Here is a 15,619-nt window from a genome sequence, read left to right as displayed (position 1 = left end):
TTTATGTTAACATAGGTATTCGCACGAAATAATAATAAAACAATAATAAATAATCATTTCGTTGTGAAGCGAAACAAGCGCCGTCTTATTTTATTTAGTTCATAGAGCGCCAAAAGGACTTCAACCAGTTTGAACCCTTTTTTTTTAAATAGAAATTTAAATGAACTTTTCCCATTTTTTTTAAACTATTTATAATATTTTTAGAATAAAAAATCCTCCTAAAACTTTATGAACTCGCTTTTTTCAAATAGTCCAACAACTTAGTTCTATTACACAAAAATATAAAAAATTAATTATAAAATAAACACTACTTCCCTATGAATCAACACTAACCAATTGTTAAAATAATACACTACTGCACTGAACAGATATCGATACAGATAACAGAACAGAAATCTAACGCAGGTTTGTCAAAATGACAGTGTTCCCTATGTTGACTAATCGATTTCTTGTTAAAGATAAAAAATTTTAGTAGTTCCAATATGTCACAAAATCTTGGCATGGGATAAAAAAGTTTATTTGCACAAAGTTTATTTTTTTGTTCGTCTTAATGGCGGTAGAGGCTTGTTTTTTTAATATTGTATTTAGTTATGAAGTAATTTCCACATACTAAAATATTTCTCAAATTGGGCTCTGTACCGCCATTCTTTACTATATTACGAATATGTGTTCCAAATTTCTCGACAAAATATTCAAAATTAAAGCCGCAATCTTGGAACGCGTTTTCCGTTTTGATGATGCGCTACTGTAGCCTCTTAAATGAAAACATATATGTCGGAAAATTGAAACGTACGTCAATGTGTAATATCATTGATATGTACTGTTAAGGGGATGGGTACGAACTTTCAGCTTCAATGTTATTTAAATGGAATTCATTTTTTTCGAATCCTGAGAAAACTAATAAGTATTTTTGAAAAATTTAAACGCAGAATGAAAGATTACGTTATTACCGAGGGCTGAAAGTCCCTGAAAACTTCTATAATATTTATTTTAATAAGTTACAGGGGTGAAAATCTAAGAGAAAATTTAGTATGATTTTTAATTTCAAATATCTCATTCAAAAGAAGCTTTTTATTCATTTTAAAGGACTTTCGGCCCTCGGTAATAAAGTAATCTTTCATTCTGAGTTTACATTTTTCAAAAATACTTATTAGTTTTCTCAGGATTCGAAAAAAATGATTACATTTAAAATACGTTGAAAATTTTGACAGGCGTCAAAATTTGGCATTTTGTTCCTTTCCCCTTAATGAAATAATTAGGAAGTGGCTATTATCCCGGTGGACGTATTTTATAAAGTTATTTTATTGAAGTGTTTATAATCTTTTTTCACTATTGGGGAGAATGACGGTCTCAGCATTAAACAACTTAAACATCATATCGTAATCAATAAATTAAAAAAAAACAAAAAGTAAAACAGTAATCTCGAAAATAAACAGATAAGTTTTCGTTCGACAGAACGATAGCCACACCCTAGTATCTTTAATGAAAATTTGTAGGTTAAAAAATATTACTTGTCACATTTGCGTAAAAAATAAATACTTACTTACAGGAAGTAATCAAATTAAGAGAGCAACAGTTAGTCGTTCTAATAATTATTATGCTTGAAAATTAAAATTAAAATGACATACACAAAGATTAAAAGTTAAATAATTTCAAAAACCAAATAAATAATAAATTCAAATAAACTTAGGGCCGGTTGTTCGAACGCTAATCAAAAATAGAATCAACTGATCATTATCAAGTATTTAATTACTGTCACCAACTGTCAATGTCAACTTTGTTTGGGTTGCTGAAAACATAATTGATTACAATTATGAGATCTATTAATCAATTATGTTAATAATTGTTATGTTAATTAATAATTAGTAATTAATCAGTCAATCAAATATGTTAATTATCATAATGATAATTAACCTAATTGATTACAATCAACACTGTCACTGAAAATGATAAACGTCAAAATTCATAGTAAACAAGGTATCGAATAGGGCTATTCAACGATTCTCATTTGTTTCGAGCTTCTGTCATATGTTGTAATCTGTATATAATATTCAGAACAGATGCTCAAAACAAATGAGAATCGTCGAGAAGCCCATGCCGTATTATTTATCCTTGTTTAACTTCTTGTGGTTTCTATGAACAAGCGGCTTAATTATGCGGTACTAGTTTCTGTGAGTAAAAAAGAGACCTTGTATAAAAAGTGTAATTCGTGAATAATTTCATGCATGTGAAAAGACAGAGTGGAAGAACTCTATTATAATGTACAGAGTGAGTTTTATGTACGGAAACACTCAATTATCTCGGAAACGGCTTGCACGATTTTTATAGATTTTGGTGGGTAAGGGTTGTCTAATGCGGCTGATAGTATAGTGGTAATTAAATTGTTGTCAGAGATTCTGTTTTATGGAAATCTAATGAGCTTTATTATTTCAAATGGAACCCCCTGTATATATTTTACGTATTGAAGTACTTAAGAAATACTGTTTATTTTTCATGTGACATTCCCTACACCTCAATGCCATAGTTTCGAAGTTATTGCTACATTTATTAAACAAAAAAAAATTAAACAAATAAAAATCAATTTTTTTGATCCATACAGACGTTATATTAGATTGTTTCGACCATTGTGAACAAAAAAGGTTTCTTTTGCAAATTTTTCTCTAAAGTTAATCGTTTCCGAATTATAACTAATTTTAAACTGAAAAAAAACGAAAAATGTTGATTTTCAAGGTTCAAAAACACAAATAACAAATATTATTTTTGAAACTACGAAGTGCCAAAATCCAAGTTCAAACTTTATTTTATCAGTTACCGATAAGTAATTTGGGTTTGTTTAATTTTAAAAGAGTGTCTTTTAGTTATTAATGCCCGGACTTCCGTCCTCTCATATGCGCTTCATTAGCAATTAAAAAACAATTAATTAAATAATTAAATATTTTAGAATAAAACGTGCCAACAATTCTTATGGTAAGCTGATAGTTCTTCTATCAGCTTGAATTTTGGTACATAATAATTTCATAAATTAACTTTAAAGAAAAATTACAAAAGACCATTTTTATTCTTAATGGTCCAAAGAACCTAAAATAGTATCTACTCGGACCAAAAAATTGATTTTTGTAGTTTTTTTAAATTTTTTTAAATAAATGTAGCAATATCCCATAAATTATGGCATTAAGGTATAGGGAATATAACATGAAAAATAATCAGTATTTCTTAGGGACTTCCAAACGCAAAAAAATATAGGGTGTTCCATTTGAAATAAGAAACTTCATTAGATTTTTAGAAAAACGGAAGATCTGACAACAATGTAACTACCACCATAATATCGGCCACATTAGAAAACCCTTACGCATCAACATCTATAAAAATCGTGCAATCCATTTCCGAGATAATTGAGCGTTTCCATACATAAAACTCACTCTGTATGTAATAGTAACGAGACAGTGTATTTTATAATTTAAAAAAATTGGAAGTTACCAATAGAAATAAACTAAAAACCACGTAATATTACTTAATACAGGAAATATTTTAACTAAACTGAGTCAAATAAAAAAATATTTATACTTTTTATATTAAATTAACACGATAAAAAATATAACAAAACATACTTTACAGTTGTTAACATACAACTTAATAAACTTAATTAAAAAAAGTATTGATATAACGACACCAAGTGTAAAGATCGCATAACCAAGGTAAATGAATCACTTTCGTCTAATTTCACTAAAATTGCAAGGTTTAAACCTTGGCCATCACCTCATTTCGTTTAACTTTGTTTAAACCAGATCGGTATGGACCGCTTTATATAAGTTTGATGCGATACACCCTAATGTATTACCAAACTTTTTATGTTACTCTCTAAAAATGGAAAATTGGGTAACGATTCGTGCATTACTTACCAAGGTCATGATGGTCGACGTGAAAGGTATGTTTAATTTCTTCCAAACTCATTTGTTTGTGAATCTGAAACAAAAATAAACTTAGTATTAACACAAATAATGGTAATAATGATGATTATTTATTAATATTATCTAGTTATAATTGATTATTGAAATTAAGTGAATCATACGCGAATAAAAAAACCTGCACCTTTTATATTCTTCCCTCGTAAGTAGAAATTTTTCTTTCACAGTTACGTCTGTTTAGGGATTATGAGATCCGCTGTATTAATAAGCTATGGAGCCTACTATTTCTGAAAAGTCAAAGACTGTCATTTCTGGTACATGTGCAGAGGCAAGACGATGAAAATACGACAAAGAAAATATTACAATGGAAAAGAAGGGTACAGGAGAGATCCGAGTGGAAGGATATAGTCAGACAGGCAAAGACCCATCCAGGGTTATGATGCCAAAAGAAGAAGAAGAAGAATGAAGCCTAAATAGAAAATAAAATATTTGTGTCCTACGTCCTACAGAAGAAGAACTTCAGTTTTCTCATGAGTAAATTCTTCTTTGTCTTGTTAAGGCGGGATAGGTTTTGTATTTGGTGCTATATCGTGAGATCTCTGTATTTCTTCGTGTTATTTCATTAATCTCCACCAAGAAGTCAATGCAGCCTGTTCACATGTGGTTCTCCGTCGGCGACCGGCTTATTGTGGTGTTATTTATTTTGTTTAATGAGACGAATCACCTTTAGATCGACACTCTTGGTCTCTGGAAAGTACCTAGTCCAGCACTTTAGACTTAGGAAAATCTTTAGCCTTAACAGGAACACCTTTTTTGTTATGAGGCAGTTCGTTGAAATATTAAGGATTTCTTCCTCCGCACATGTCAACTAAAAGTAGCTGTCCATGACTTGATGTACTTCACATTTATCAAGGCTTCATGGATAAGTTTTAAAATGACATAATTTATGACTCTATTCTATTCTGTTTGTTATCTGTCCTAATTCTTTCATTTTGTTCCTATAATATTTGCGATCTATTCTATTTTAAGCCCTATTAGAGAAATTTTGTTACTTCGATAACCAAAATTTTTGGTATAATGTTTTGTTGGAACTATTCCTTAAAGACGCAGTTAACTTAAAACCATGTATCACATCAATTCTCTCACAAGAAGTAGCTTGAGGTTTCCGTGGTATGTCAACCTTGCTGACAAAGTACTCTACTCCCCCATATTCTTGAATGTCCTTCTTTGACATCAGAGGAAAATTATTGCTTAGATACCTTAACTGCCTCTAGGTTTCCTGTAAGAGTCCTCGAAACGTATTCTAATATTGAATTCTTTACTGACGTTGTTGGGACTTCTTTAGTCTACTGAGTAAAATTTCTGGAAATTTTCGTTAATTTTATTTTTTTGACTCCATGTTTTTTTAATTTTTCGTAGTGTGGAAGCAGAGTATATTTGGGTGATAGGTATTACTCTTTTCTTTCTACTTTCAACTTCTTTTCTTCCTTTATTCTTCTTTTCTACTTTATACATGTGAGTACAATCTTATATCTCATTATCTTGCAGGTATGTATCGTATAATATCACGTAGGTAGATGCCTTTGTAGTTCTCAACAAATTTTCATGAACTCTTCCATTCTGTTGTTCCGTTTCGTTTTTTCTAGTTTCGCTGTTATAAGGTAAGTTTGTTTATTATTACTGTTCTGATATTTGCTTTGAAATCTGTAAGCTATTTATTTATCCCTTATTTAATTATACTGTATTTACTATATTATTTTAATTACTATTATATTTATATTGGGGTGTAGGGGAATGGGGGGCATGACGGGGTCTCGAGGTAAGACGGGGTACCGCACACAAACAAGAAACTACACGTTGGTGAATAGCATGCAGTAACTCAATAGGAAGAGTCATTCGACTAACGGTCCCTGCAAGAGAAACCGTGAATGAGAGTGCACGCGTTTTTTGTTTACAAACGGAAAACTGTTTTAGCGATCCGTTGATCTAATTTTGTGCAAGGACAACCATCGTTATTTTAAGGTAATTATGATCACCTCATTAATGTCTTTTTTTATCGTTGTTTACTAGTATTCTTATTTTGATAATGGCATATTGTTTGTGTGAATACGTTAAACATTTAATTAGTGAATTTTTTTTTGTTCAAAGTTACCTTTTGAGGCAAGATGGGGTATTGGGTGCGGGGTATGATGGGACATTGGTGGTAAGTCTGGGTTAATTTAAATTTCTTAATAAATAACATTGGATTATTATTTTAGATAATACCATGGTACGTACTTACAAGAAAAAAACAAAAAGAGGAGAGTGGTCGAGAGATGCCATGAAAACAGCCATAAATAAAGTGACATCGTCAGAACCCTGGGTAGGCTGCCAGATCTGTGGATGTTGAGCTCACAATGCTTGTGCTAGGGTGGACAATGAAGATCTGGAGCAAATACACATTTTTGTTTGTTTTGTGAGAATTAATTAGCATCACCATCATGCCCCAATTCCATTACCCCATCATACCCCATAGTATGGGGCAAGATGGTTTTTCATAATATTCTTATTAATGGCTAATTTTTGAAAAATGTGATAGGTTGATTTTCCAAAGATTGTACCAAATCATAGTTAGATTAATGACGTAACGTGCCATTAATTAGTAATAGTAATAAACGTAGTAATTATGTTGTATTTTTGTTATTTTCCTTAGCTACCCCATCATACCCCCCCTACCCCTAAAGCTAGTTCGCGTCCGTAGGATAATACTGCACGTGCACCCTGGATATTTGATGGACTAACAGTCTTTTCCAAGATCTCCTGGCAGAAATATATCACAGTTTTTTAAGCAATTAAAGATTAGACAACTACAACTACTAATAAATGGACTGTACGAGCGTGCCAATTTAATATCGAAGGTATGAGATGAGCAAACATTTAGTAGAGGAGTGTCCGATCATATCCTATAATGGCAGTCGATTGAATATGTCAACTAAATTTTTGTATGTAAAAATTAATTAATATTTACAATATATTGTCCTTTTGTTTGTGTGATGTAGCCATACGCTACATAAATAAATTGTTTCTTCGTTATGGCTAGCCTTTATAATTTTATCCATTTATTATACAGTGATGAGCGTGCTAATAACCGGCAAAATATCGCAAAAGTTGGAAAACTATATATGGAGTTGTCAGATAAAAAGAAATAAAACTAGTGAAGGTGGGAAATTTAGCTATAAAAACCTATAAATATACATTATATTTATTGTTTCCCATCTTTAGACGTATCAGAGAAGTATGTCAACTAAAACTGTCACTCTCACAGTGGCACTTGCCAAACTCGTCCGATACGTCTAAAGGTGGGAAACAATAAATAGAATATAAATTTATAGGTTTTTATCTCTAAATTTCCCATCTCTACTAGTTTCATTTCTTTTTATCTCACAACTTAATCTGTTTTCCATATTTTGCGTTATTTTGACAGTTATTAGCGCGCTAATCACATACGAGTACATCGCCAAATGGTAGCCGTTTTGCTCTTAATGGTTCTTAATGTTAAAAAAAGTTCTCTAAAAGGTTCTTAATAATAAATTCGGGTCAAATGCACATGAGATTTACAAAAATAAATTGTATCAAAATTATATGTAGGCCCCTCACCCCTCTACTAGTTTACAGCTCTATATTCTTTTTCTGCAGATTCTTTTAAAGGTAGTTCGCAATAATTCTGTCAATTTCTTCATTTCACGCCGCTAAAAGCAAGGAAACAGTTTTAAAAAATTATGACTTGGTAAAATCAGAGTACATATCAATGAAAAGTAATAACATAACTGATATAATATAATAGGAGTGATATAAAAATATCTCGAATACTTAAATGTTGCATATTTTTTTAGGTTCCATGCATAATCATTTATTTTGTTTTTATTTTGCTAAATATTAGCTGCTAACAATTAACTGCTATTAAAACTGTAAGGCTATAGTTGTTATTAATAATAATCACTTCTTAAATATATTTGATTAATGAAATCCTAAAATAATAATGTCATCTTTGGAGCATGCAAAACGGAAGGAACATTATAGATGTACATAATTACGTACTCGCATTTGTTAACTTACCTAATAATAATTGCACTAGAGTTAGTCGACTTTCCAATTATAAAAAGAAATTTAATAGTCCAATAATATTAAACAGTATAAACAGATGTATCTATCGTGCCAATATGTAGTGTTATAGCAACTTTTCTATTGTTTTTCAAGCACAATTTATTTCCCGGAAGCGGGGTTATACAATCTACACGGATAATAAAGTGCTACTTTATTATTTTTACTTTATATGCAATTAAATATTCATTATTATTTAATAATTTACTATTTTATTTGGGAATAAAGCCACAATTTAAGTTTGAAATTAATTTATTTGACGTTTCGCCTTCCACTTCGGGATTGTTATTAAAATAAAAACATTAATAAATTAAACAAATTTGGGGGTGATGGAAGGCTGTTTTTGTTTTTATTTGATTCAGAGTTGGACCACCATCTGTAGATAGCTATTTCTGCCTCTCAGGCGTCATCGGTGAAGCTATGCAGTCACAACTCTGAATCAAACACCAACTAGCCTGCCTTATTTAAGGGAAACTACCGCGAATGCAATAATTCCACCTTTGAGACGCAAAACACTGACGTCTTTCGTAAAACGAGAAAGACGAAAAGTGACTATAAGTAATATTTATACTGTAACTCTATTACAGTAAACTTTGTATCTGAGACTTTTCGTCTTCCTCGTTTTACGAAAGGTGTCGCTGTTTTGCGTCTCAAAGGTGAAATTATTGCATTCGCGGTAGTTTCCCTTAAATAAGGCAGGCTTGTTGGTGTTTGATTCAGAGTTGTGACTGCAAAGCTATACCAATGACGCCTGAGAGGCAGAAATAGCTATCTGGAGATGGTGGTCCAACTCTGAATCGAATAAAAACAAAAACTGCCTTTCCCTCTTGTTCATCTTTACTCACATTTTTTGAGTACTCGAAACTGTCTTTCGGCTATTTTCGAGAGTAGATACGTGACCGTTGTCCTTTCTGCTATATTCGTCGTCTCCGTGCTTATAAATTGTTAAAACCGGAGATTCAGGATGCATCCAGAAAGCAGTTTTTTTTACGAAAAGGCTTAGGTTGAAAATATTGTTTATTATTTTATTTCAATTATTTTTAATTGTTTTATTACAGTAAACTTTGTATCTGAGACTTTTCGTCTTCCTCGTTTTAAACAAATTTTGTTTCCTGGTAAAAAAGGCTTAGCACCCTTATTGCTTCTACTTGATGCGTCTTTGTCTATCACGCAACACATAGGTTATTATTGGTCTAATCACCCTTGTGTATAATCGACCCGCAGTTAGAAGAAAGGAAGAAACGCCACAATATGGCGAAACGACTTTTTAATAAAAATATACTTTTTAAGGCAAGACCTATCTGTCCGCGATAAGTACGGAATAAACACCGTATAAGTTACGGAGATATTCCAATACGAAATGTGCGACAATTATAAGAAGGAAATAAATCACGGAATTATTTTCTTTCTTCAAACTTACGGTTGAATCTGTTTGAAAGTTTATCAGTACTGTCCTGTGCGTGGACATTCGTTTTTACCGTGTGATCGAAAGTTCGGAACAGCAAAGAACTTATCAGGAGAAAAGATAGGGTTTACGTACCAGAGGAATACAATCTAATGATCTCTAGTGGCTTTAGCCAATAAATCAAAGTTATGCGTTTACAAGAGCATATTATTTGTATTTGAAAAATAAGGAGTACCTACCATAATGTGTCATAATTATAATCTCCTTTATACTGATCAAAAATTGTTTAGTATGTATTTTTAAATCAACACAATCATTGGAAAATGATTCATGGTAAAAAATATCTATTAATGACACTGTTATCGACAAAGTCGATCAATTTTAAACTTGTCATCATATATTTATTAGACTTTTGTTTATCGTTAAAAATTAAATGATGGTTGTGAATTGTATTTGTGTGTTATTTAATATTTTAACAAAATACATAATCAGCAAAAATCTTATTTAAAACATGCGAACCGTTTTTGCAATCACAATCAATGCAGTGTTTAACTTATGCTTGTTATTATAAAGGTATGTAGAAATAAAATACTCAGTGTAAGATATCTTTTTATGCACCTGCTTATGATCAAATTCGATGCTTTCGAAAGTCATACCGCTACGACTACTAGGGACGTGTAAGATATTTTTAAAACGTTACTAGTTACAAGTACGGAACTACCGATTTCAAGTTGCCTACTCAATTCAGTACAAGGATCAGATACATCAGTATTTTGTAATCAGTATTTGTACTCAGTACCACTGAGAACCGGTATCAATAGTAACCGTTACACGTTTGAACTTATTTTGCCCGTCTCTATTCGTTACGGCGACAGCCGACGATCGGGTTGGCTTGTGTTCAATATGCGGCACGCTAGAAAAATAACTGCACAGGTCACCCGTCCCGCGGGCGCAGGTTGTGACTCGCTTAGGTTCAATTTGCGCCGGGGCTTAGTCGCTGGTAATCGCATGTTGATGCTGAACTGGGCCTCGATTTTTGACCCTTCGCTTCGCTATCGAACGTATTCGCTTCGTATCTGTTTAGTATACAAAGCGAATACGTTTGATAACGAAGCGAAGGGTCAACAATCGAGGCCCTGGTTTGCAATAAATATCTATGCAGGTATTTTTGATATTGTATTAATTTCCGATAATTGTATTATTTTCGATTTGGAAATTGATAACGAAAAACTGATTAGTGCCGTTTATGAAAAGTCTTCGTTCTGGAACATGAAAGACAAAAGATATCATTCACGTGATGTCAAAGGAAATTGTGGTCGAAAGTTGCAGAAGAAGTAGGTGCTAGTGATAAGAGTTTTTTAATATTATTGTTTTACAATATATAATTACAATGTAAACGAGAAATAAAAAAAGAGCGTGGCACTTGCAGAGTGCCGACAGAAGTGAATACTTCTTATAGCTTTTACTATAGGACTAACAAACTTTCGAAAAAAATTTTATTTGAAATTTTTACAATAATAAACGTCTTACATCTAAACCAAGTACATAAATATAAAGTCACATAAATCGTTAAATTATTTTTATTAACAAATTACTTAAATTTTTTCAATTTGGCGAAAAATGTAATTAAATATTGATAAAGTATAGTAAATATTTCGTGTAAATTTGAATCGGCAACAGTATATGGAAGAGTCGATTCCCGTTAAAGAGGAGGCCATTGTACAAAGGTACAAACCTTTTTAAAGTTGTTAATAAATAACATATATATTGGTGTAACAAATTATTCCTTTCAAGCTATGCTTTCTATGTATATTTTACACGCTATTTACAAAATACACTTTCTTTTGATGATGACAGTCAGTTTGACAGTCGCGAACTAAGCAGTATACAGTCGCCTGCAGTGGATGATACCAGTCGCTCAGTCGCATGATCGCACATACACGGACGTATACGCGCTACCTACGAGTCGCGCTACCTACGAGTCGCGCTACCTACGAGTCGCGCTACCTACGAGTCGCGCGGCTACGCTTCCAATCGACGACCAGCCTGAACAGAAGAATTTACTGTCATCATTGCATGCATGATTTTAAAAGACAAATCACATGCTATGATTTTTTTGACGGATAATTTTAAGTTAAAGTTGATTTCATGTAATCGAATGAACTATCTTCCAATAAGGTAGTACCAGCAACGCAACTCATAAATAATATTGGCAATATCATTTTCTTTAAGAATATAAATATGTCTGACTTGTTAATATGAATGAGTCAAATAATTTTAAATTATCAGAAGAATTTTTTACCACGCAACAAAAACAAAGTTTTGTTTAATTTATTAATATTTTATATTTTGAGATTATATTTTCCGAAGGAAAAATGTAAACGTTAAATAAACTTAGTTTTAAAGTAAAATTTTGGCTAATTCCCAACCAAAAAAAGTAGATGACCCTACGGTTGTACACAAGGTTGATTGATGAAAGTTATCATTTTCAATGATAACCTATGAGTGAGTTACGTGATAGACAAAGACGCATCAAGTGGAAGAAATAAGGCTGCTAAGTAATACACAAATGGCTGAGTATTACGGGACCATAAAAAAACTTTTATAGTGGAATTGGAAGTCTAAATCTGTTACCCCTTCATATCTTTATAAGGGTCAAGCCAGATCTGTGATGCAGAGATTAAAACATCGTCGGCCATGCCTACGTCAGGGGCATAGTGCTGACAATAGAAACATCATCGAAGAGCTAAAAGCAGATATTATAACAGAGCAAACCATCGATGCAAAATCTACGAGATATAGCTTTAACAAAAAATTCAAAATTAATATAGCAGGGATAGCTATCTGGTACACTGGGAGATCAATAATGACGGAGGGTGTAGTAGCTGGTATAGTTGGGACAAAGCAAGGGATACATTTCCCGGTAAGTCTATATAAGGATGTCATAATTTTTCCAGGCTGAGATAACGACAATCAACCACTTTGTGGAAGAAATAGAAATAAAAGGCAGAAAATAACGTACAGTTCAATTGCAATCTTCACAAATAGCCAGGCAGCGCTTAAGGCACTCAATTATGTAGAGGTCAATTCTAAGCTAGTATTGAATTGCATGGGTCCCTCAATAAACTAGAGGCCTTAGCAAGGTTATAGTAGTCTGAATACCAGGGTAAGAGGGACGTAAGAACAATGAAAAAGCAGATGAAATGGCTAAACAAGGCTCATCAAGTCATCAATGTCGAACGTAGTTGGACCGGAACCCTTCCAGGGCGTTACACAAGCTGTAACAAGAAGGGCTACAAGAAATTGGGTAGCTCACAAATCTCTGGAAGGGCGGAGGAATTTACCAGGACAAAGAGTGGCGAAATAGTTCATTACAGAGCATTCGCCAAAATTTACCACCGACCTAATAAAGTCAGGAAAACAGTCAAAGCCATAGTAAGTATGCTAACAGGTCACTGTAAGCTAAATAGATAGTTAAAGGTAATGGGATTGGCGGATGATGACCTATACAGATTCTATTACCTAGAGTCCTAGAGCAAGAAACAGCAGAGCACATTCTAATCAGTGTGACAGTCTTGCAAATGTGCGGTTCTCTGGCGATTTTGTTTTGAATCTATCTATCTATTAGCCTTGTGACATCCAATATTGGACATAGGCCTCCCCTTCGCTCCTCCATTTTTCTCTATCCTGAGCCATGTACATCCATTTTGAGCCGGTTTAGTGTTTTAGGTCATCTACCCATCTCATCTGTGGTCTCCCTCTCTTTCGTTTATATGTCCATGGTTTCCACTCTGTAATAATTTTATTCCATATTTCGTCTTTTTTTTTATCGTATGACCGGCGAATTTCCATTTTAGTTTAGCTGTTTGACGAGTAGCATCTCTTTAACTTTTGTGATATTTCTTACCCAGGAATTCCTTTTTCTATCTGACAGTCTTACATTGATCATTTGTCTTTCCATTGCTCTTTGTGTTTTCGCAACCCTGTCCATATTCGCTTTTGTGAACGTCCATGTTTGACATCCATATGTAAGGACCGGAAGAATACATTGGTCGTAGATTTTCGTTTTTAGATATTGGGGGTATTTTTTATTCTTCAATATGAAGCTGAGCTTACCAAACGAGGGCCACGCTAACTTCGTTCGTCTCTTTATTTGTGCTGTTTGTTTGTCTCTATTCAATTTTATTATTTGTCCCAAGTATATGTATTCATTCACTTCCTCTATTTGGTTTTGTTTAACTACGATTCTTAACTCATCTTCTTGATTTGTTATCACTTTTGTTTTGCTGTAATTAATATTTAATCCAACTTTACTGGCTTCTTGGTCTAGTTGTTGTATCATTATTTGTAGTTGTTCCTTGTCTGTAGCGATAAGGACGATATCGTCAGCTTATCTTAGGTGATTTAAGTATTGGCCGTTAATGATGATTCCATATTCTTCCCATTGTAATTTCTTGAAAATGTCTTCTAGTGCTTGGTTGGAGAGTTTCGGCGATTTCGTATCTCCCTGTCTAATGCCCCTTTTGATGGGTATGGGGTGTGTATTCTGTTCAAGTTGGATCGTAGTTGTGGCCTTACTGTATATATTAGAGATACCTGTATATATATACCTATTAGTTCTGTATACCTGTAATCTACTCTGCTATTGTGTAGTGATTGTTTCACTGCCCAGTGTTCTATGGAGTCTAATGCCTTTTCAAAATCTATAAATGCCATATATATGGGTATTTGGTATTCATTTATTTTCTCAATAAGTAACTTCATTGTCAGTAGGTGATCACATGTACTGTAGCCTTTTCTGAATCCTGCCTGTTCTTTGGTCTGGTAATTGTCGAATTTAGGAGTTAGTCTGTTGGTTAATATTTTAGTTAACAATTTATACATAGCATTAAGCAAGGTAATCGGTCTATAATTTTTCAGATCTTTTTTGTCTCCTTTTTTAAACAATAATAGGGGGATTGCTTCATTCCAATTACTGGGTATGTTTCGTGTGCTTAGTATTTTGTTCAATAATATATATAAGACTTCCCTTGTAATTTTTCCGCCATTTTTAATCATCCCCACTGTAATGCCGCCTCTTCCTGGTGATTTATTATTTTTCATTTATCTCAGGGCTTTCTTTGATTCTGATTTGCTTATCTCTGGTTGTAGGTCAGAGTTAGCATTTTTTATTTTAGTTTTCAACTTTTGAAGAGTTTTTGTGTGGTGGTTTCTTTTCTTGATATATTACTGTTGTGTTATTGCTAATATTTCATCATTGGTCTCTTCTCCCTGAGTATTTTTGATGGCATTTATTTCTGTTTTTCCCAGTTTTGGTCGAAAGCACTTTATATTCTTGTTTTTTTGAATAACTTTTTCAACTTGTTCTTCTTGTTTCTTTCTTATCTCTTCTTTTAACTTTTCTTGATGCTTTTATTTATCATCGAATACTCTGCTGTTGATCTCTTGTTTTGTTGAGCTAGTGTTCTCTGTTTTTCCATTAATGTTTTTATTTCATGTGAGATCCATTCTTTTCTTTCTTTCTCATGGGTGCACTTCTTTCTCGGCTTTCAGTAATGTTTGTGTTAGAATGTTATTGATTTCGTCGACTCCTTTATTTACGAGTTGATTTTTATCGGGCATGATATTTTTTATTTTCTGTTTATACTCTTGTTTATTTTCCATTAATTTTTCCATATCTAAATTTTGTAAATTTTGTGTTCTCTTTTTCATCTTAAGTTGCCCATTAATGCTTAGGTTCGCTCTAACTAATATGTGGTCACTACAAGTTGTAAAATGGTTAAGAACGGTTACGTCTTGTACAACAGACTTTTCCGATGAAAGTATGTAGTCTATTTAATTTTTTACTTGACCATTAGGACTGATCCCTGTCCATTTTAGTTGCGGTTTCTTATTGAAGAACTAGTTCATAGCATATAGTTTCCTCTCTTCCAGGAAGTTCATTAAGGTATCTACTCTATTATTTCTTGACCCATATCCGAAATTTCCTATCCTTGTTTTTTCTTCACCCTGCTTTATTCCTAATTTTGCATTAAAATCTCCGATAATTAGTGTTATTCTCGTTTTACGTTCTTCCATGGCCATTGTCACGTTTTCATAAAATTCTTCAATATCTTCTTCTGGATAGGTTGAGGTAGGTGCATATATCTGTACTATCTTTAGTGACGTT

At 32.8% G+C, this 15,619-nt stretch overlaps 1 protein-coding gene across 5 annotated transcripts in view; it reads right to left on the bottom strand.

Moving 5' to 3' along the window:
• The window catches only part of LOC114333699 (A disintegrin and metalloproteinase with thrombospondin motifs 16), a 764,845-nt gene that overhangs the window by 270,049 nt on the left and 479,177 nt on the right, over positions 1-15,619 (bottom strand). For all 5 annotated transcript variants that reach the window (XM_050650343.1, XM_050650342.1, XM_050650341.1 and 2 more), the window contains exon 3: positions 3,900-3,963. In XM_050650343.1, the coding sequence (XP_050506300.1) occupies positions 3,900-3,963 (64 nt within the window). The remainder of the gene's footprint in view (positions 1-3,899; positions 3,964-15,619) is intronic.

This window comes from Diabrotica virgifera, chromosome 5 (genome assembly GCF_917563875.1).
Source record: "Diabrotica virgifera virgifera chromosome 5, PGI_DIABVI_V3a".
NCBI classification, from domain to species: Eukaryota; Metazoa; Arthropoda; class Insecta; order Coleoptera; family Chrysomelidae; genus Diabrotica; species Diabrotica virgifera.
This window is presented reverse-complemented; position numbering and strand designations above follow the sequence as displayed.